Genomic DNA, 23,815 nt, shown 5'->3' on the forward strand with positions numbered 1-23,815 from the left:
ATACCATGGTACGCTCGAGACATGTAACAACGACGTAAGCCGCGAAGTAAAACCACAAATTGTGTCTACGGATTACGTAGCCAGCCGAAGTCCCGTAGTTTGTAAATTTGCACAAAACTGGCATTCTACAAAACACTAAATCTCCCGAAAATTTTTGGGGCGTCTTAGTAGAATACGAAACCCGAAAATAAAGTAAATTTAAAAGAAAACTTTTCCAAATTAAATTCAATTATTTATATTTATTCGCGACAGATACGTAACTTTCGAAAGTTCGAAAATAGACACTGATGAAGCCTGCGAGGGCCGAAATACGTATCTGTCGCGAATAAATATGAATAGTAGAATTTAATTTGGAAAAGTTGATGTTTCTGAACGTTAAATTTTGTGATCGAAACGAACGGAAGAACGCAAGTGTGTGCCGCTCATTGTGCGGTATTTCAAAAAAGTTTATGAATTCCATCGAAAACGTGACAAATATGCTTTTTCTATGTTTTCCATGAAATTGTAATTAAACCTAAATTAGATAGGTTGCAAAATGGCTCTGCTCATCCCACAATTACGGATGCCGATACCTGTGGTACTCCATACGTAAGTCAGAAAGTCTATTTCCGCAAGAACTATGTTTATTTAAAAAAAATCACATCGGTTTCATATCAGTTGTTCTGATTTTATTGTAAATTACCATTGCTTTCTAGTAAATTTGCTGTGATAGTATCACCTCCAATCAGTTTCGTGCCTTTGACCTTTATTTTTTCGCATCAGGTTTATTTATAAATCGATTCTCTGACCTTATGGAAAACTTTAAAATATATAATATATATTGGGAGGGAATTTTTGTTCTGTGCTCATTCTTCTCGGTTCATAGCGTGCAGAAAGGGATTTGTTACTTTTATTACTTTGCTTCTCTAGAGGGTGACATCAATCTTATACACCGTTTTTATTAGTTCCCTTGTTGCTTCAATTAGAGACAGTAGTAAGATAGTAGATAGCAGTAGTAGTAGCTCAGTAGTTTAGTAGTTTAAATCTTTGCGATATATTTTGATCATTTATAGTTTTAGATTAGCTTTGTTCAACGTTCATTGCGTTTTGCTCGTTTCTCGACTCAAATATTGAGTCTCGAATCACGAATTCCTAACAGCGGCTGTGTAAACATACCTCTAGCTTGGTGTAGTTTTTAAGTTTAACTCAAAGCATAGCTTCTCCTCGTCAACTCCCAGCTCTCCGCGCAAGCCGTGATAGGTGTTCCCACCATCGCATCGACAGAAATGGCACAACATCGGTGACCAATTATGGCAGGAATTGGGAGTTTTTGTTTTAACTATTCGGGAATACTTTGACATTGCTAACATGTATTACATAATATATCAGTAAACTTTTGATGGTTGTTCGCTTCTATCATTCTTAATCTCTCGTGTGTTCTCGTGTATACCGAGGGCCTATGATTGAGATTACGTTTGGTTTTTTTTCATACTATTTTTTCGGAATTGTTAGGACTGATTATGAAATGTGTAAACTAAACTTATTTTGAACATGAACAAAAGCACAGCTGGCGGTCTGAACTTAAAAACATGCAGTTTTATTTCTGTGGTGTGCTCACAATTATTCTGTACATTTTTACTTGCGTTTTGTCATATCAACAAAAAACAAAAAAAGTTGTGCGTAACGCGTTAAATATTTTTATGTTTCTTTTTTTCCTTACAAAAGAACCCGGTTTCGTTAAAGCTTGCAAAATCGAAAAAAAAGTCAGAAGAGAGAAGCACCGTTTGCATCTCGGTAAAAATGGTAAATTCACAAAAGAGGATTTTTTTTAAAACAAAAATAAATAACCTAATCCTAAGATACAAATAAGGCAAAACATTCAATGAAGAAGTAAAAACTTAACACTGTGAGAACCGCTCGTTGTCCGACGACCGCAGCGGGTTGTTGCGCTGAAAAAAATGTGGTGACTTTTCAAAGTGCTGTGGGATGATGGAAGCAGCTGCGGCCGCTGCCGTCGCCGCTAGGTTGCCCCCGGCCGCCATTAGCCGGGACGTGTGCAGGTAGTTGTCGTCGCCGATCGGAGCCTGCCGGCTGCCGTAGCGCATTTCCCGCGCCAGCATCGTCTTGTACTTTCGGTGGATCCGCTCGAGCGAGCTGGCGATCTCGTTCAGCTTTTTGATGGTCTGGCGCGCGGCCCCCGGATCGTCGCAGGTCGCGTTCAGCGTCGGATCCAGCTCCTCCAGGCTGGCGAAGTTGACCATGATGAGCGAGTGCAACCGCTGCAGGTCCCGGGCCGGGTCCAACGCCGTTGCCAGCTCCATCTGGAATGGTTTCTTTGAGACGGCCGTGCAGCCCGGTGCATACTGGTCAATTTCACTGCAGCTGAAAGCAGAAAGAAAAGGACACAGAGTTAGATTGGCTGGTTGAGTAAAAATGAGATTCGCTTAATTGAAAGATTATTTAAACAATTTCTATCGTAAACGTTTTCCATTACTTTTTGTAATTTCCGGCTGAGTGCTGATGCCACGGTTGGTCGACGGTTGGATAATAAGTAAAACAGACGCCATAGTAGTCCTTAGCTGCTTATCCAGCAGCTCCTATCCCTACCTCCACGTGGTACCAGCCGGAATACAAGCAACCTTAGCGCGATCTCCGCTAACCCCGGTGGAAACTAAGGTCGTATACAGGGAACAGGGAAGGAGGCACATACTTGGTAGCGTAAGCCCTAGTACGGCTACCTAACTAAACTCACTAAACTAAAACTAAAAAGAGTCAACAAAATTCTACTCGGAACATTCGGCATGGACTAAGGTGACGAAATAAGGTCATGGAATGGAGACTTGGTACCTGGAACTGCAGAATGTTAAACTTCGTTGGTGGCGACAGGGTGCTGCTCGATCAGTTAGAACCCCGAAAGTTTGCATCGTGGCACTGCAGGAGATCTGTAGCAAAGGCGGGAAGGTGTAGAGGATCCGTGGCGACAAAGCCCAATTTTTCCAGAGCGATGGAGTGACCAACGAGTTCTATGCGCAGCTGGAGACAACGTAAGACGGCTGCTCACCACGGGACATCAAGATCGTCATCAGGGATATGAACGACCAGGTCGGCAGGGAAGCAATGTATAGACCGGTGATCGGGCCCCATAGCCTGCACACCGACACGAATGATAACGGCCAGCGATGCATCAACTTTGCGGTTTCCCGAGGCTTGATGATCAGTAGCACTTTCTTTCCCCACAAAAATATCCACAAAGCCACCTGTAGATCACCTGACTAACGAAACTCGAACCAAATCGACCATATTCTCATCGAGGGCCGGTTTTTTCTCGATCATCACCAATGGGGTGCGTATATCGACTCGGACCATAGCCTATAGACCTAGTAGCAGTACATGTGCGCTGAAAACTATCGGTTTATACCTAGCAACAAAGCCGCCCTCTTCGGTTAGATATTCGGCAATTAAACAACCCGCCAGTTGCCGAAAACTACGCGAGCGCTGGATGAAGCTTTGCTCTTGTAGAGCTAGGTGCTTCGACCCTCGAAAACACGAAACGAATGCCAACAAGCGATAAAGAAGAAGAAAAGTGCTTGAGAAAACTATCTAAGCATATCCACGAGAGACAATTGAACCAAGTATCTACCAGCGCGGAATGAGATGACCACGATCCTGAGGTGAAAAAAGCGCCAGAAGGAGGGCAGAGATCACGAGGAGCTGGAGCAAGTATTCCTGGTTGATGACACGCGCAAGTCTTACGAGAAGGTAAACCAAACTCGTAAGGGCTACACTCTTAAACCTGACATGTGTAGGGATGAGGGAGGGGATTTGACAGATGTGGTCGACAGGTGGTCGACAGACGTAAGCAGTACTTCGATGAGCATCTCAACGGCGATATAGCAGAAGGAGATGCAACGAAAGTTAACCTAGGAGAGTCAAGAAACGACAACAGTATGCCAGCTCCCAATGTCGAAAAGATCCGGCGAGAAATTCATCAGCTGAAGAATAATAGAGCCGCCGGAAAGGACCGACTCCCGACAGAACTCTACAAAAACTACAAAAATGGCCAAGAACCGCTAGCAATGGCACTTCATTGAATAAATTCAAGGATTTGGGAGGAGGAGAAACTACCGGAAGAGTGGATGGAAGGTGTGGTTTGTCACATCTACTAAGAGGGCGATCGGCTAAATTGCTGTAATTTCCGCGGCATCACGTTGGTCAACGCCGCCTACAAGGCGCTCTCCCAGATTTTGTTACCCCGTCTATCCCCAATAGCAAGAAAATTTGTAGGGCTGTATCAGGGGGGCGTTATGGAGGCCCGTGCTTCTACAGATCAAATTTTTACTCTCCGACAAACCCTCCAAAAATGTCAGAAGTACGACGTTCCCACGCATCATATTTTCGTAGATTTCAGGGCAGCATACCGAAATGGAAAACTATGGACGAAAACGTATTTCCGTTGAATTTTGCAGGGTTACTTCAACATTGCGCTGGAAGATGTTATAAGATAAGAGGCTAGTCAATTTATCCTCTTTGTCGATGTCTGTCGGCAGAATAGGAAGCGGCAAAGGAATAGTACTTCTGACTAAAACGCAGAACAGACAGTATTGGATTGAAGATATAGGGTAGATGCTCCAGTAGTTGTGGTATTACCAGTAATGGTGGAAACACGAAATATTTCATTATTTTTAGAGATTTTGGTACAAGTATCAAACTAGTAGTACCACTATCATTTGAAAAGTATCAAACTTATACCAAAATCTGCAAAAGTAATGAAATATTTCGAGTTTCCACCATTACTAGTACTACCACAAGTACTGGAGCATCTACCCTATACGTCTACAACGAAGTGTATGCTGGCATGCGTTGAAATCGAAAGGGAGATTTTTGAAGTGGTTGACGGACAACGGAAGACAATACCAAGTGTTAAATTAAAAAGCATATTATGAGCGGAAGTCGTACCTACTAGATGGACTCCACAAGCGGTCGTATACAAAACAGCCAAGCAACTTCGCTCGATGTTTTGTTCGTACTGCCAGCTCTATCCCGGAGCTGTGAAGTTGTACATCGTGAGGCACTTTTTGTCTGTCGCATTTTGTCGAATCGGCATTTACCCTTTGAAGGAAGGCGAGAGCATCAAACAGAGGCTTAGTTCCGGCCAACCAACCATGTTGCGAGATCGTAAAGTGAAGCAGAAGCTGCAGAGGAAAACCGAGACCAAGGTAGCGTCGTCATTTCTCGTCTTGTGCCGGTAGGTCGAAGCAATCGGATGAAGAAGTATCTGGTCAAGATGGATATTTTTATGTGGAAGCGTCAGTCGAATATATCTCCCACGCCCGAATTCCCGAAGACTTTCTTTCTGTGGATGACAATCAGTGAGAAGAGAATGCCCAAGCCGCACACACACATACACAGTACGAACTATCTGCTAGCAGTTGTCGCCTTCATCATGAAGTAGCACGCGAAGGAGGATGTGGTCTTTTGGCCCGACTTGGGCTCGGCTCATTACACAAAGAGATCACTGGAGGAGTTGGACCGACAGATGAAACATTATACCGAAGACCGTCAATCCTTCCAACGTTTCCCAGCTGCGACCGATAGAAAAATTTTGTGCGAATCTCAAACGAAAGATCTAATCCAATAACTTTGTGGTCAAAACATGAAGCCGTCAATCGCCAAGGCTACGAACGAGCTGAAGAACATGCCACCAGCCATCTTTTCATCGGCCGGACCATTCATTCCGGCCAATTGTAGTAAGGCGTCGGGCGACAGAACATGGAAGCATTTTTGTAGAAAGCCCAATTAACGCTGGTTGTGAGGAAAATTTGTTTCATAGAATTGTCTTTTTCACCGCCATCCAAAATTAGTCCAGTTTTTTAAGGCATACGTTGATATCAAGCGGACCAGATTTTTACTACACGTGTACAAAGTTCGGATGGCACCGAACTGGAGTGACAAACAGAACACGGTGGCCAAAACTCGCGGAAAGAAGCTGTCCACAAAATTGTTCTGTATTGTGATGAATGATGAAACCTACCAGATCAATGCACAATGGGCAAAAACGAGCTCGTAATCCCAAGAATTAGAAGCCGCTGGTTTGGAATCTTACGAGATACCTATTCCTATGTAAAAAAATGCAGGAAATCGATTGGAGATGGTTTCATCCTACGCAGACTTCGAAAAGTGGTCCATTTTGCACTATTTTCCTCAAAAATCATAGTGAAAGCTATTTAAACTGTATAAAAAATTATTTGCCGCTCGTGAAACAAACTCAAATAGCTTCCAAATGTTGTCAAAACATCAGAAGAAAAAAATCCCATCCATTCCAGACTGTGCGAAATGCAAAAATAGTCCATTTTGTCCAATTCACCTCCATGTACATAGATAACCTAATTAAAGCGACTAAAACTAACTCAAAGGCAAAAACAGTCTTAATAAGAAATGTGTATTTTATCATACTGAATAACTTTGGAGAACAGTTGAAAGCAATAAATAAATTGGATGCGAAGCTATTGCGCAGAATTGGTTTTTAAATGTACTTTTTAAATAAATCATTATATCTCGCAACTACCAAAACATAGATAGTTACTATATTCAGCAAAGTTGCTCATTTTAGTGTGTTCTATAATTTTTCTGAAGAAAAAAAATTTTTTGGACGTATTCAAAAAAACAAAACTTTGTATCACTTTGATAGATAAATATAAGATCACCCAGATAGCTTGAAAAGATGCGCTGTATTTTATTGATAAACTTCTCTGAAGACACTATCGTTCAAAAATTACGATTTTTTATGCAATAGCAAATGAACGTGTTTTTGTAGATCTAGGAGAGAATCAGGCAAAACTAAATCGATAAAATTAAACTCTCCTGATGTCTTTCGAGTAAATCGGTACTATTTGAATATATTTCCCTGTCTTTGAATTAGTTTTAATTGCTCTAATTAGGTTTTATTATGTATTTAGGGGTGAATTGGGCAAAATAGACCATTCTTGCATTTCGCACGGTATGGAATGAATGGAATTTGTTTTTTCTGTTGTTTTGACAACATTTGGAAGCTATTTGAGATCGTTTCACGGGCGGCAAATAACTTTTTATACTGTTTAATTAGCTTTTATCATGATTTTTGGGGAAAATTTCGATTTTTTGGAATGACACCCTATCTCAAAACTTGCCGTAAGACGTAGTCCTACGTCAATAGGGCGAAACGGACCACTTCCCGAAGTCTGCGTAGGATGAAACCATCTCCAATCGATTTCCTGCATTTACATTTTACATAGGAATAGGTATCTTGTAACATTCCAAACCAGCGGCCTCTAATTCTTAAGATTACGAGCTCGTTATTGCAATGCTGGATCAGGAATACTATATTGCCACTTCAAAATTTTCAGTTCCTGAGAATGTACAAAAGAAGAATACGTTGCTGAAAATTTGTTGTCTCGCAAACGATTTGTGGATGACGTAAACTGAGTCAGCCGTTCATTACATTTTTACCTTCCTAGATATAGGTAAATGGTTGGATTTTCGAAGAAAGTACCCAAAGTTTTTTGCGTACTTTAGCTTGATCTATTTTGGTAAAACTCTACCGATATAAACAACATAATTTCAACTATTTTTAGTCAAAAATTCTGTTATGTTTACTCACGCCGTAAAAAGTTAGTCTAATCAGTGTGTCCAGTTTTTTCGAATACAGTTTTCAATATACCCACAACTCAAAAGTGAAAGGTAGAATCAATAAGATGTATTCGGATAGATTGCAGGAAATTAAACGTAGTTGACAGAAATTTTATAGAAACAGTGGAGCAACGGGAGTAACATATGAAAAAGACGTGTTTAACATAAAAAATTAAAATACATCCAACTTTTTCTCCGAATATCTCGAAAACGGCTACATCTAGAAAAATAATTATTATGACCAATTTTGTTGTAAATGACATAAAGAATTGTTGTTTGTATTACAAATTCACATATTGCTTGAAAAATCCCAAGTTGTAAAAAAATCATGAAAGTCGTTGTTCTACGTAGCCCGTCCATAAAAATTGCTCCATCTTAGAATAACTTTTAAAACGTTGCAAATTACTTCTATTTTTTCCAAAAAAATTAAAATTTTCAAAAATTTTTGATATCTTGATTTCAAGTTTTATTTTTAAATTTTTGAAAAATTGATAAAATATTCTTTTCAGTGCATATTTTTGTTATGTTCAGAAATCAATTTTCTACAACTTTCGCTTAGACATATTTTTTGTAAAATCGATAGTTTTCGAGATACAATCTTTCAAACATAGTACACATGAAAATAAATACGCCCTTTTAAAAAACGAGTCTTGAATCAAAATGGCGCCAAAACCTGCGGAAGGTGCATATTTCCTCGTATGAAACACGTTTGTAAAGTTTCATTTAAATCGAAGAGGTTCATATAAGATTTCAGCTATTTTGGACAATATGGCGTGGAGCTGCTCAGGAGAGAAAACTTTTTACTCAGAACTCATCCTGTTATAACTTAGTTATTTTCATTTGATCGGGTATTGATCGGGAAGTCAAACAACGAATTGCAGCTGCGAAAAGAGCCTTTAACGGATCACGTCCTGTAGTTGTACTGAGTGATTCAGAAAAATACATTTAAGGTGGCAATTGTAAATGTTTGAATTATATTCTGCTTCATAGTAAACCCAGTAAGAATCTGTGGGTAGTTTTGTCTGGGACAGTTGAAAAAAGTTCAGTTGGAATGATTTAAAAGAATATTTTAGCATTTTTGTCTTCCTGCCCGAACAATCCGAAATTTACTTACCAGGTCCACATGCCGTTGATGTAGGCACACGGATGGAAGTGCTCCAGCCGTGCCTTGTTGCTCTGGCAGATTTTGCTTAACAGGTCGACCCATTCTTTCTCCTCCACGCAGTTTGCCGTCTGCACATAGAGGGGACGCTCCTTCCGCACAATCTAAAAAAAATGATGAATAATTAAAATTTCGCATACTTATTTGGTAAAGCCGAAAATGTGTGGACAATTTGATTTATTGATTTTAAGTCACGTAGGTATTCATATTTTCTCACTCTCAGTGTGACTTCTGTCTTACCCGCGGCAGTCATATACGCTGAGGCAGAGCATGATTTCTTATGTTGTTTTGTTTTGTTGTCGGCGGAAATAACTCGTACTACGCACGCGATTGTTCCATTGTTTGCCCCGCGAAAAAGTCTTACGCCGTAAGACGATACAAGCAAAGTATGCTAGAAACCAAGTTATGCTTCGGATGCTATACCGTGAAGGCACTAGGCACAAGTAAGGCGCATTACGTTTGACCTTAATTATCCATTCAGTTTGCCAGTACGAAGCGACCAGCAACCGAAACGTGGAACGTAGAGGCTACTAGACTCATTCTAAAACGAATGCGAATGCCGCGTAGCATTGCTGAATCTGCATACGAGATTTTACCGATATGCAAATAGACGCTAACTTAACTTTACTGTTACGAAATTTTCGCCACGTTCAGATGGTTTTTATTCTGGTTTGCTTGATAAAACGTATGAGTTTATGGTCTTACAAATTTTACGATTTCCAAACGGAAAGCACCGGACGATGATTACCTACCAGAAGCGTGTTTCGTTTATTTTCTAAAGCACTGCATTGTCTAGTTTAAAACTAAGTAGGAGAGTCAACAATCGCGATCTTTATTTTAAAATTTAGTGTCAATGAAAACTTTTTATGGGTGGCATGACTTGCTTAGAAAATGCAGGTACATTGAGCGGTCATAATTGAACTATACCTGGTTTGAAAAATAATACAACTGTTAAGATTATTATGCTCAATTTCACTTCACTTAAAACGCCATTACAAGTCAACTCATTAATTTTAAACCCACTCTAAGATCGACAGTAAAGCCTCATCAGGGGTAATTTATCACGTAAATTATGCTGCAAAAGGTAATTTTCTCTTGCAGAGCAGCAGCTCGAAACACTGCAACAACGTATAGCCTGAACTCATCTTCCAATTCCCAGCCAATACCCATCATCAACCCAACCTCCCATAGCGTCCAACGCAACATTTGTGACGTCTCTGTACGATTGTAGGTAACATTAGGTACTATCGACTACGGTAACTTATGCTGCTGCGTGCCATCATGGCTGGCACTGGGCGTACACAACAATGGCAATCGAATCGGCAGGGTTTCACCGTGCGCGACATAATTGTGGGAAATTAGTCGTGGCGTCGCAGGAAACCCAACCGCCTGCCCGCGCGTTCGAGTCTAGGGAAGGGCTCCGCCTCCTTCTTGGTGGATAATTACACTCTTCTAGAGAAATGCAAACAATAGGAGTGCAGTCACATCCCCCACATCGGTGCCGCGGCCCGAAGGACCGTTCGGTGGCTGTGGACAGATCAACAACGGTGGGAACGTAAAAGAATCATCAATTGAGTACATATTGAGAAATGGCAATTGAAGTGCTCTCCTGTTTAGAAACAGAAAAAAGAAATCTCATGCATTAATCAAGTCAATTAGTGAGTTTTATCCAACTAAGTTTTCTACGATCAATTGTACTGGTAGCAGCGGTAGAAATCGTATAAATAAATAGTTGAATAATCTTCCAGTGTACAAAAACCCAGATTTCAGTAAAGTTATCCTATTTGTTCATGCATTATCTGTCATAGCTAGTCTTTATCGACTATATCGTATGCTGCTTTGAAATCAATAATCGCGTGCAGAGCTGTACAGCATTTTATTAGGAAAATCATTGAAAATAAGTTTTTCATATTTAACGTATGTTCGTTGCATTTTACAAGAGTATATGGTTCTAGGCGATTATTGAAAGACTCAAAACACATGTTTTTGTAGAAGGTTGCAAATCTCCATGACCTTTCCTTTCTAGGCAATCATTGTATTCTTGTAAAATGCAATTAAGAAAAGCTGAGTATGAAAAACCAATTTTTAAAGAAGTTTTAAAAAATGTGCCCTATAGTTTAGCCCTCGATAAAGATAGAAATTTTATTTCTTCAGCAAAGTTGCTTGTTTTTACAATATTTACAACTTTGCCGAAGAAACTATGTCTATTTTTCCTAACACAAAAAAGTATTTTTTTCATTTTCATTATAGTAAGCGATGACGAACTTTTGACAGTTTTAGATTAAGGGGGATATTCATACGAACAAAAGTGCTGAAGACCATAGATGATAAAATGAAAACAAGAGACACTAGGAAAAAAGTTCCACTTTTCGCCCTTTTGGACTACTGTGCGGCGGTTTTGTTGGTTTTCAATTAATCCTACTGATTTTATGTCTCAAAATTACCCAGAATCTGAGTTTATACCAATCCTTGGTAGTGCTTCCAGGTTGTCTGTTTGACGCAGAAAATTTTATAAAGGTTTCATTGCGGTATTAATGATTACCTCTGGTTTTATTGTGGCATGCGCAATACCAAGAAGATACGAGTCTAAACACACTTATAGTTCGAAAACCATATTAAAACTGTTGATAAAGCAAATTTATTGTGGTTGCTTGTATTACCACGTTAAAACTGGTTGGCTGTACCACGTCTCTTATAAACTTGTGGCGTAGCAATACAAAATGGGATACCAATCAAAATTGATCTTATCACGGTTGCTTGTCAAAACGCAATAAATCTGCTAGTTTTATAGACCTATTAAAACGGTAACACCCTGACCAGTTTTTTTGCTGCTATTATGAAGAATACTAAAGTTCAACACCAAAATCATTATTTCATGCGAGGCCATATTGCCATATTCCAGTATTTTGTTTTAGCTCACAAACAAAAATTCATCAAAGCAAAGTGTTTTGCAGAAAGAAAGTTATTATCAATCGGTTTTCCTGTCACAGGAAACAACTAAAACGATTTTACGAGAAATTGAGTTTGACTAACTAAATATTTTTATTATATTAAAAATTACAAAATTTCAGTGGCGCGTTGATTTTATCAACCTATCATATCAATATGCAGGATAAAATTAATGCGCACATGCTGTAAACCAACAGAATTGCTTAAAATTTATTAAATATTCTATGAGATATTTTAATATGGTCGCTATAAACCAAATCGATCAGAATGATCTGTCAGTAAACCTTTAACTTTTCTGGTCACGGATATATTTTTAAGTTGACAAAGCTGGTGAACTGATATTTAGCTTTCGCCAGAGCGAAAAGCGTAAAGCTTTATTGAAATATGGCGGTGGCTGTCAAGCAGCGAAAGCTTAATCGGTTTTATTGCTGCTTTCAGCCGAGCGTGATACGACTACTTGAGTTTATAACCTGATTCTTGTAGAGGTTATGAAAATATTCTGAGGAGTGGGCCACTTGGACAGAAATCGGTTTTATAGCAGTCATCAGAAAGTTCTGGTGGAGCTCATAGTTTTATTAGCGGTTTTATGAAATTTGTCATGAAAACCACTATACGAAAGTAATAAAACTTGGAATTGTTACTTGGGAATTCACTGAATCATTCTACAACGAACAACTAGCATTAATAAATTTATTCAACAAACGCGAATTGATAAATACAACCACCAACATTTGCAAGTAAAGGCAGTCCTTGGTACAGGCACCACTAGGTAGATCTTTAAAATATACGCATATTTGTTTGCACCTATAACAAAGCGATAAAGTTACATGATTGAAGAAGATCATGAACAAAAGTGATCCTAAATTACTCCCGTGCGGAACACCAGCTGGCAAGTGGTAAAGAAATATGTGGATCCTGAAAGTATGCCCTGTGTAATTCCACCTGTATAGAAGATTAAAATCGAATGACAGAGTGTTCAGGGCTAAAACCAGTGTTGCGAAACCCGCACTCGTGTGGTCTTATTTTCACAAACAGGCCCATTTTTCAAATTTTGCTTGGCTGAGACGCTACTGTCAAATGAATAGTCAAAGTGATTGTGCCATCCCTGCGTGCAAGCATTTCGCTCGTCTAACGAGAAGATTAACGCTATAAAAATAGTTCTTAATTAGTTCAGCAATTACTATTATGCATTATTTGATGGATTTTAGTTCAGGTATTTGCCCGTTAATTGATCATGTGTGAACAGTTTCTTTTTTGCGATAGCAACATTTGAACACAAAAAAGGAATCAGTTAATAAGACGTTGGCCACTTAGTTGGTATCGAGGTACGATGCTGGCGTAACAAACCAGTTGTCGTATGTTCGAAACTCGGCTAGGCGGTGCTGCTAGATAGAGTCAGTAGGATTGTTGCACTAGCCCCGCACTGTCCTGTATTCTAATAGCCGGCTGTGAAATCTGTCGATAAAGAAGGGTCAAGTCGTAGAAGAACGTTTAAGCCCAAAGCTAATAGGGCGTTAAGTTTGTACATCTGTTTCTACGTTCTTGATTTTACTTTAGCGCAATGGTATTGCTAGCGGTAGTAGTCTTGGAGGAGCTAACGAACCTTTCCAAAATAAAGAGCAATTCGTGGTGCAGTTCGGGTTACTGTCCGTTACGCTTTTACCAAACAATCACATAGGACTGTATTCCACTATCTTATCAGTTTATTGAGTCTCTCGGTTATTCAATTATTATTATTAATGTTTATTCACAGTATGCGATTGTAACTACACACCGATTAGTGGCTACATCAACATTTGAGAGTTGTTTTATAACTTTCAATCGTGAGTATTTTGTGTACCAAATGGTTTGGCAGTGAATGGTTAGTGATAACCTCGTAGAACTCACTCGATTGATCGATTGATATAAACATTTTGTGAATTTGTGAAAAAGTTGCCGGAATTTAAAGTACTCCAAAGTCGACATTTTTGCTTTACACTCGTAGCTTTTCATGAAACACTATGAGAAAAATGGACGGCCTCTGTGTTGTAAAAATTGTTGCCCCAGAAGAAAAGACTTAGACTTCAAAAAAGAAGATTAAAAAGGATTAAATTCCCAGCTCTAATTGTCTCTTTGAATGTGATTATAACCTAAAATGTTGTTTACATTTCGTATAACATTATATGAACTTTAATTCTTGAAAAAATTGTCTCTTGTCTGCTAGCTGCTTATAGTACAAGAAAATTATTCATTTTGCTATACAAACCAATCAACCAGTAACCAACTGCCAGGTCAAATTGCGAACATTTCACGAGGATCCAAAAAGCCATATTCAGTTAAACATTGTAATTCAACACAACGGTTTAATACGGGTCTTTCCCCATTTCGTTAACCAAACACTGTGTTTCTCTTTGTTTTATTATAGAAAATAGCCTTCCTGACGTGGATTATACAAGGAAAACTTGATTATTCCTATAGACCTATACTGAATGACTTGACATGAAACATTGGTTGTTATAACAAATGCACCTTTTTGTTACTTTTTTATGCAGCACCAACTCAGCTTTATATCTCTTGACCGCTATCCGCTATCTATCAGTCGATTTATTACTTTCAAAGATAACATACATGACACAAACTCAAATAACTGTCGGACCAAAACAGCAATCATAAATCGAAAAAACTATAAATTTGTGAAAATACATTGTTGTTGTTCGCCAACATGATTGTAGGAGATTCACTGCGTGTCATTTATTTCCACTTTGATGGTAGATAGGTACCATTTTTCTGAATGATTCATTCAAATAATAATAACAATAATACCAGAGAAGCCATAACTAATGCGATGAACGCATCAACCGATCACGCTTGGCTGACCTTCTCGGTTGACGCGAATTGCCGAACCGCTACTGCTGCGAGGCAACATCATAAACATTAAACATCACCCATATAACTTCCCGGTGCTGCAGATTAAAACTGCCCCTCGGTTTCGATCAGGTGAATCACATTTCCACGTCTGAAACCGCAAAATCCGCTGTCAATCATCGAACGAGGAGCTCGGACGTCACTTTGTTGACCAATCATACATCCTGCGAGGCTACGTGCTTCTGGACACGTTCTGCGGTTACGTCCTCTCGAGACCGAAACGGGCCTGTGGTCACGCCACGCCTTTACAAGCACAGGTGGGTTGGTGTGTGTGTGCGGAAAACAGGAATTAGCACAAGGTTATTGACCGGGAAACTTCAATGGCTGTCCCTGCCAGCATCGAAACTGGGTTGGTGCAGCAAAAGTGGGTCACCCAATGCGCAGAAGCTCAGTGCGTACCGTTTATGCCGTTTGTGCAGGAAGACGCGTGCCAATTCAATTTGCATTCATAACACTAACACAGTGCAATTATACTAGATGAACTTTATGGATGCAACCGCCCTCGCCCCGAGGTTATGCGATCGCAGGGAAATTCGTGGGAGTCGTTGGTGCTGCCATGAACAATGGCACCTAGCTAATAATTGCTGCCCATTGTTGGGTGGAGGAGGTTTCACAACATTCGGGGTGCAATATGTTGCCTACAATTATAAAAAAAAATTGTATGATTTTATTTTTCACACCGGCTGCAGCGGGCTGGAAAACAGTGTGTTTTAGCGATGAAAATTGAACGAGCATTTCGAAGAGACATGCTGACAAGCTAAGTCGGGTGAAAATCAACGCTTTGTGGCGGCAAAATTTACGCTCCCCCTCAGCCCCAGCTCCAGCCCGGTACTGATAGCTAAATAGAGAGTGCATTCTTTTGTTTGGCTTATAGATGAAACTTTCCATTGTGATTTAGCTTGAAGTTTCTCAACGTCACCGCCTGCATTTGAAGATATCATTGAAACCCTTTCTGTAAGGTTCAACGCTCACACGTTGTGTTCCATAGTGTACTTCTACAGAAAAAAATATTGTTATTCAATCTTTCAAAATTAGCCGAGCGATTGAACAAAAACAATCACACCAAGTTTGCGGTACGCAAAATAAATTCAAATTGCATTCCCGACTCCCAAGAATGGCTCTTCGGATGTGACCTTCTTTAAGCCAAATTGCAACCCGATAAACGTCGAGGGCGTTTGACTCATTGAAATCCACGACAGCAGTCAACAACAACAATTGTCGTCGACGAAAAGCACGTCTTGCATTAACCACACAGAAACCAGGCCACCATTGATGCCGCCAAACATCCGTCCATTGTTTTCAAAAACTGTGCCTACCCGTGTTACCCGTGACCTCCGTCCGTGAGTCCGGACCCCAACCATCATCCTTCGGCCATTATTGCAGTGGAGTTGTCAAATACCATTCTACCGTAGTAGGTTTATACCTATTGTCCACATCAAGATCGGTCCCCCTGACCCCGGGCCGGTAGTAACTTACCTGAAAGATGTTCTGCATCTTGAAGCTCCTCTCGGCGACCCGTTCGACGGCCAAAATATCCATAAGCGGTATATCACAGATTGGTCTCTTCCCCTTCGCCTTCGCATAGCTGAGCGACTGGGTCGTAAGCCGAAAGTAGCGCTGCTTGAAGTTTCGCCGCCCGAACCGCTTCCGACCTTGGGCCCGCTTGGTCATCATCCTGCACGGAGCGAGCGGAACATACGGTAGGAGAGGAGGAAAAAGGTGCGATTTTAGTGCTATTAGCATGGTTCAGTTTATTTATTTTATATTCATTGTTTTGCTTTCGACAGTCGGCGCGCTATAAAATGTAGTTTTATTGTGCACTTGGTATTCTCTCAGGTGAAAAACTATTTTACGATCGATGAACAAAGACAATGAGGAACGTGATTCGGTTTGCTGCCGTATATATTGCCACTACTGCAGCAGAGGCTCTCTACACGGTTTTTAGAATGGGTTGTAAATTAAGGAGCGTGAAAGAAAACCAACAGAACGGGTGGATTTAAACGCTAAGTAAAAGAACGCAAAAGAGAAACAATGAGACACTAAAAATACAATAACAGGCAATTGGAGTCGATTGATGGCTACATGGGCAAGACTTACCATTCGCTGATGGAACAATTGCGATACATCCAGCCCCGTTAGAAGTTGGTTCGATTTTTTTTTTGTTTTGGTATTTACAGTACACAGTTAGTGGTTAATAGGACGAGAAAGAGAGAAAGAGAAAGAACGAGAATCAAAGTGTGAGAGTACGAGAGGGGAAAACAGCTAGCAATGCAAAACTGGGTGGAAATTTGATTCTGCAGAATCGAGGTCATGAGAAACAAATTTAGATTTACACTTCGATCGGGCGTTCGACACATCGGAGTCGGTTGGTTTGTTTTTTTTTGCTTTCGGGTGATGCAGGAGGGTTGCAACGAGCTGGGTTGGACCATTTATTCTAGTGACCTAGTTTAGCTCCACTAGACACCGATTACCTCCAAATGACCGATTAACTGACTGAAATGGACTAGTATCAAATAGTAGACAAAGGCTTACCCTTCCTTTAGCACCACCGCCGGTTCCAGGGCCGATGAACTGCAGTCGGTAATGTTAGCCCCCACCGTGGATATCACCTCCAGGAAGTGTTTGATGGCCTCCACGTGCTTTTCGGTGCAGAACTTCTTGTACAGCTGTCCGGTATACTGTTCCTTGCAGGGCTGCTGCGCGGACCGCGAGCTGACCAGGTTTCCAAGCGACTGGATCGTCTTGGAGATAAGCGTCAGAGTACGGGTGGTTTGTTCGTCCTGTGGCGATAGAGGATAAAAATCGATCGTGATTAGTTTTATTCGTCAAGCAAATATAGATTACATAATATAAAAATTATAGAATACTAGTTGAGCCCGAATCTTACGATCCAGAAAATATAAATGTATGTTCAGAATTCAGAAAACTGCGGATACATTCCATTGGCCAGTGTTTGCGAAGATGTTTAATCTTTGTATTAGTTCATTGAGTTCCTATATTGCATAATATAGCTCTAAGATGCTGTACATAAAAGAGTCATAGCCGGAAACTGAAACAAATAGTTTTCATGGTCGTATTGGATTTTATTTAACTGAATAAAAACATTATCTCCACTGTGCTGATTCTATAGGCGGGCAGTATGGCTCTTTTGTGTGAGTGGCTCTGAACCGTCTAACCGTGGTCCGGTCTGGTTTAACACCGACCATATGACATCGCGACAAGCAATCAAGTTGAGCAGGCGAGTCGAGCAGTCGAATCAAGCAGTTGGGTCGAGCAGTCAATTCGAGCTGTTTAATAAAGCTGTTAAATAAAACTGTTAAGTCCAGCCGAGCAGTTGAGTCGAGCAGTCGAGTTGGGCAGTTGAACCGAGCAGTCGAGTCGAGCAGTTTAATCAAGCAGTCCAGTCGAACAGTTTAATCGAGCAGTTAAGTCGAGTAGTCTAGTCGAGCGGTTTAATCGAGCACTCGAATCGAACAGTTTAGTTAAGCAGTCTAGTCGAGCAGTCGGATCAAGCAGTTCAGTTGAGTAGTCCAGTCAAGCAGTTGAATTGAGCTGTCGAATCAAACAATTAGGTTAAGCAGTTGAGTCGAGCAGTCGGGTTGAGTGGCTAAGTCGAGCATTCTAGTCGAGCTGTTGAATCAAGTTGTCAGTTAAGTCGGGTAATCAAATCGAGTAGTCTAGTCTAGCCGTTAAATCGAGCAATCGGGTCGAGCAGCCGATTCGAATAGTCCAATCGAGTAGTTGTGTCAAGCAGTTCATTCGAGCAGTCGAGACGAGTAGTCCAGTCGAGCAGTGAAATCAAACAGCTGAATCGCGCAGTTGAGTCGAGCGGATGAACCATGCTGTCCAGTCAAGCAGTCCAGTCGAGCAGTCTAGTCAACCAGTTGAGCAATCGAGCAGTCCAGCAGTCGACCAGTGCGGTGACTGAGAATACAACCCATTACTACTAAATGACGTCCTGTCAGGGACCTGTTTTTAGTTTCCGATAAGCCTTTTACGACGTCTTGTCAGAGACCTGGTTTTCGGTACAGACATAAGCTTCTTATATAAATAGATTAAGATTATATAAATAGATGCATGCTTATACACACATGATACATTGATCCTGTGCCTTATTCACCGTTTAATTCGGATTCTGGATAAAGTTTTTTGTCAATAAGCGGTTATTAAGCGCGCGGGGGGGGGGTGTGGAGTCAGGCGTGACGTGACGTACTTTCTCAGGGGGATCATGAATGTGTGACAAAATGTGACAAAGGGAGAGGGGTGGTTGATTTTGGGGCAAAATTTGCGTGAAGTACCAAATAAATGCAGGCAGCTATTAAATTTTTCTATTTTTGACACCAATTTTAAACAAATCAGAACCACTTTATTTGAACGCAAACCTTCGTCATCGTCGTTGAGTTGCGAATGTTATTTGAAAAAGCCATTGTCGGAGCCTGATGTTTCTGCAAGGGTTGCTAGTATGTGATTGTATTGATGGTTTGTGTGCATCGTGAAACGATTTCGCTATAGAAAAAAAATTCGCGATGAATACGTAACAGAAATGTCAGCAATTCGCTATGTGCGCGAAACGGTGTTGCCACCTTCTCAAGTTTGTTCTATTTGTGAAGTCGGTGCACAGGTTTGTTAAAGAGTGAAAAGGATAGACAATACTTTGCACCAAATCTTCACAAACTTCCCATATGGCAGTTCCATGAGAGTACAAGAGATCGATTTGTGCTTACATAGCGAATCTTTATTATTCAAACTTCAAACCTACACTCTTAAATGATTCTACCCATAAATAAGTCGGATTTAGCTAAAGCCAGGTTGAAACTACTCAAAATGCCCTTAAAGGGAACAAACTCAGCTTTTGAGTAGTTTTCCAACCAAAAAATTGGCAAAAGGAACTTGAAAGTGCGTTATTTGTCGTAGAGAATACTTCAATTATCGGTAGCAAGTAACCAAAATTGGTCGAATTTTTTACCCAAAGTATCAACTTAGCTTTAGCTAAATCCGACGTATTTACGGATAGATTTTCTACAGAAATTCTGTTCATGAAAATATATTCGCTGTGTTCAGATTGGCAAGAAGACTTCAGTGTCGCTTTTTACGCGGTTTTTTACGCGACTATTTTTACGCGAATTTCGGAATTTACGCGGTTTGTTTTACGCGAATTTCGGAATTTACGCGATTTTCGGAATTTACGCGGATGTGCTCAAAACGTCTATTTTTTCGCGTAGTGTTGAAATCCACAATGTTTTTACGCGAAATTTTGTTTTTTACGCGAATTTTGGAATTTACGCGGTTTGTTTACGTGTATTTCGGAATTTACGCGGTTTTTTACGCGATTTTCGAAATTTACGCGATTTTTTTTACGCGTTTTTCGGAATTTACGCGGTTTTTTTACGCGAATTTCGGAATTTACGCAGTTTTGATTTACGCGGGAGGTATCCTTCGCGTAAAAAGCGGCTTGAGTGTATTTATATTTTTACTAGCTGACCCGACAAACTTCGTATTGCCACAAATTAACCTGTGTTGTACATAAACCATGAATCTCGGATGATCTTTGTCACAATCTCGAGTTTTGCAAGCCCCCCAGTGGGCGGCGCTTCCGACGGCGGGTCACCGGCAACACTCGCGACCGTCTCGTCCTGAATGACCTAGTGTTACTATAGATAGTTTTTGTGGTCTTGTATTGACTAATATTTTATGGAAGAGTCTCGAATTTCTCGAGTTCGATTAGTTTTTGAGTTTCGCAAAAATTTCTGTTTTATTTGTATGAGAGTCCATATCCCTCTACCACAGGGGTGAGAGGTCTCTAACTATCGTAAAATAAATTCAAGACTCCAAAATCTCCCACATGCCAAATTTGGTTCCATTTGCTTGATTAGTTCTCAAGTTATAAGGAAATTTGAATTTCATTTGTATGGGAGCTGCCCTCTTAAAAAGGGAAGGGGTCGTAATTCACCATAGAAAAAATTTCTGCCATCTAAAACTCCCACATGCCAAATTTGGTTCCATTTGATTGATTAATTCTCGAGATAAGAGGGAATTTGCATTTCATTTGTATAGGAGCCCCCCCTCCTAAAGTGGGTAGGGGTCCCAATTCATCATAGAAAAAATTTTGTCTCCAAAAACACACACGTGCCAAATTTGGTTCCATTTGCTTGATTAGTTCTCGAGTTATGAGGAAATTTGTGTTTCATTTATATAGGAGCCCCCCCTCCTAAAGTGAGGAGAGGTCCCAGTTCATCATAGAAAAAATTTTTGTCTCCAAAAACACCCACGTGTCAAATTTGGTTCCATTTGCTTGATTAGTTCTCGAGTTATGAGGAAATTTGTATTTCGTTTGTATAGGAGCCCCCCCTCTTAAAGTGGGGAGGGGTTCTATTTCACCATAGAAAATATTCATGCCCTAGAAAACTTTCACATGCCAAATTTGGTTCCATTTGCTTGATTAATTCTCGAGTTATAAGGAAATTTGCATTTCATTTGTATAGGAGCCCCCCTTCCTAAAGTGGGGAGGGGTCCCAATTCATCATAGAAAAAATTTTTGTCTCCAAAAACACCCACGTGCCAAATTTTGTTCCATTTGCTTGATTAGTTTTCGAGTTATGAGGAAATTTGTATTTCGTTTGTATAGGAGCCCCCCCTCTTAAAGTTGGGAGGGGTCCTAATTCACCATAGAAAATATTCTTGCCCTCGAAAACTTTCACATGCCAAATTTTGTTCCATTTGCTTGATTAGTTCTTCAGTTATGAGGAAATTTGTATTTCATGTGTATAGGATCCCCCCCTCCTAAAACGGGTAGGGGTCCCAATTCATCATAGAAAAAATTTTTGTCTCCAAAAACACCCACATGCCAAATTTGGTTCCATTTGCTTAATTACTTCTCGAGTTATGAGGAAAATTGTGTTTCTTTGGTACAGGAGCCCCCCCTCTTAAAGTGGGGAGGGGTCCTAATTTACTAAAGAAGATATTCTTGCCCTCGAAAACCTGCACATGCCAAATTTGGTTCCATTTGCTTGATTAGCTCTCGAGTTATGAGGAAATTTGTATGGAAGCCCCCCCTTTTAAAGAGGAGAGCAGTTATAATTCCTCTTATAAAGAGGGGAGGGGTCTCAATTTACCATAGAATAAATTCTTGTCACCGAAAACACCCACATGCCAAATTTTGTTCTATTTGCTTGATTAGTTGTCGAGTTCTGCAGAAATTTGTGTTTCATTTGTATGGGAGCCCCCCCTCTTAATGGGGGGAGGGGTTTCTAACCATCACTAAAACCTTTCCTGGCCCCAAAAAACCTCTTCATGCATATTTGCATGCCGATTGGTTCAGTAGTTTTCGATTCTATAAGGAACATACGGACAGACAGACAGACAGACAGACAGAAATCCTTATTTATAGGTATAGATAAACAGAACCCCACCTTTGGGCTCAAAAACTGCTTCAGAAATTGGGCTCTACGACGAAAAGTTAATGACTGCTAATTTCCCGTTAAGAGTGTAGGACAGGATCTGACACGTATCAAAAAAGAGCCAATTTGCTGTCAAAAAGAGCCAGCTTCCTGATTGGCTCGTGCAATTATAGAAACAAAAATGCACCAGCATTGCTGGAAACCACACCACAGCTAACACCGAAATCATCAAGTTTTTAGGTTACTAGGTTACTAGGTTTATCAGAATTTGTTTATCGTGGTGTGTTGACATAAAACAATCTAAATTGAAGTGTAAATGTAATTGAATTGAACCGATTGAATCTATTTTTGTGTAATTAGTGGTCAACTAGGACAAGTGGTTTCCTATCATAAGCTGCAGCTGAAATTCAAATATTCTTGGAAACACTTTTCGTTACCGTAGAAAATTTTGAAAGGGAATCACCAAAACAAAACGAAGAAGAATAAGAAGCAACGTATCACGTCCTGTCCTACAAACCCATCATATTTTGACACACAATCTTCACTTATGCTTGCAATTCACATTAGCTTATTGGTTATTGGTTTCCACAACTAAAGTAGAAGAAAATTTAATTCGTTCGAGTCGTTTGATAATGTTTTCCAGCTAATCTAGGGTTACGGACCCTATTCGTCATACATAAACAGGATCCTTACTTTATTGCGAGTGTTTATAAGAATTGATCCGCAAGTACTCAAGTTTATTACACTAGATAAATCTGACACATCTTGCCTGTACATGTATACCTATTTAGCCCGAAAAAACATTTCGGAACTTACATTTCTCAGTGGAACAATTTTTCATGCTTCAGCGGGAGTTCGTCACACGAAAATTCACTTCGTCATAAGCAAGATTTCTTTCGTTTATCATGAACAGACAGCAATTATTTACAAAAATCTATGCACGTATACTTTGAGCCGTGTCCAAGAGCTATCCAACTACTATAAAAAGAGTGGAAATAGTTTGAATCACAGCTCAAAATTTCAAGTAGTTACTCTTCGTCATACTTAAGCTTCTCTCCGTCATACTCAAAACTGGTAGAAAAACCAAGAGGACTTCTATTTTTTGAACAAATATTGAAAAATAGAAATTTTCTAATGCTAATGCTGGTTATAATGCTGGTTTCTTGTCGATATGTCTGGAAAGTAGACGAAGACCCGCCGTAGACGAACCCATCCAGCACCCTAATAGACATAGGGTTATTTGATGAATTTCAAGCAGTTGAGTTGATAGTTTTGTTTTACATTTTTAACATTGACGTACGCAATATAGTTTTATCCACGACTTTAATATACAGGGCTAGCCCATGCATTGACGGAATGAGCTCATTTCTAGGCCCATGCGCTCTTTCTAGGGGGACTACAACCTCCGGCATTTTTATCGTCTATTTGTCCATTTTATTTGGTCGGCCAGTTCCATTTTTCTAGGGGGCTAAGTCTCTCCTAGAGGTGGACGTGGGGGGGGGGGCTTAGACCCCCGTTGCCCCCCTAGTTTCGCCACTGAGCTTATGTTAAGTTTAGTCGTGGTTTTACCATTGAGTATGTATTACTTTCATATTCAAATACGGTAAAAATAATAACGTTTACTAGATTTGTACAGAAACTGGTTCTTGTGAGGTTGAATTATCAGCAATTTACGCAACCGTGAAATATTCGAAAGATAAATGAAGACTACGCATGTCTTCACATAGATAGGAGGCAGACATTATTTGGCGTACAACTT

The 23,815-nt window shown here is 40.1% G+C and overlaps 1 protein-coding gene across 3 annotated transcripts in view; it reads right to left on the bottom strand.

The window, feature by feature from the left end:
- Positions 1 to 787: 787 nt before the first annotated feature.
- Positions 788 to 23,815, bottom strand: part of LOC128744735 (GTPase-activating protein) — a 68,571-nt gene continuing 45,543 nt past the window's right edge. For all 3 annotated transcript variants that reach the window (XM_053841938.1, XM_053841941.1, XM_053841939.1), the window contains exons 4-7: positions 17,192 to 17,439; positions 16,136 to 16,334; positions 8,759 to 8,910; positions 788 to 2,361 (exon numbers count right to left, since the gene is read on the bottom strand). In XM_053841938.1, the coding sequence (XP_053697913.1) occupies positions 1,878 to 2,361; positions 8,759 to 8,910; positions 16,136 to 16,334; positions 17,192 to 17,439 (1,083 nt within the window). In that variant the 3' untranslated portion in view covers positions 788 to 1,877. The remainder of the gene's footprint in view (positions 2,362 to 8,758; positions 8,911 to 16,135; positions 16,335 to 17,191; positions 17,440 to 23,815) is intronic.

This window comes from Sabethes cyaneus, chromosome 3, assembly GCF_943734655.1.
Source record: "Sabethes cyaneus chromosome 3, idSabCyanKW18_F2, whole genome shotgun sequence".
NCBI lineage: Eukaryota > Metazoa > Arthropoda > Insecta > Diptera > Culicidae > Sabethes > Sabethes cyaneus.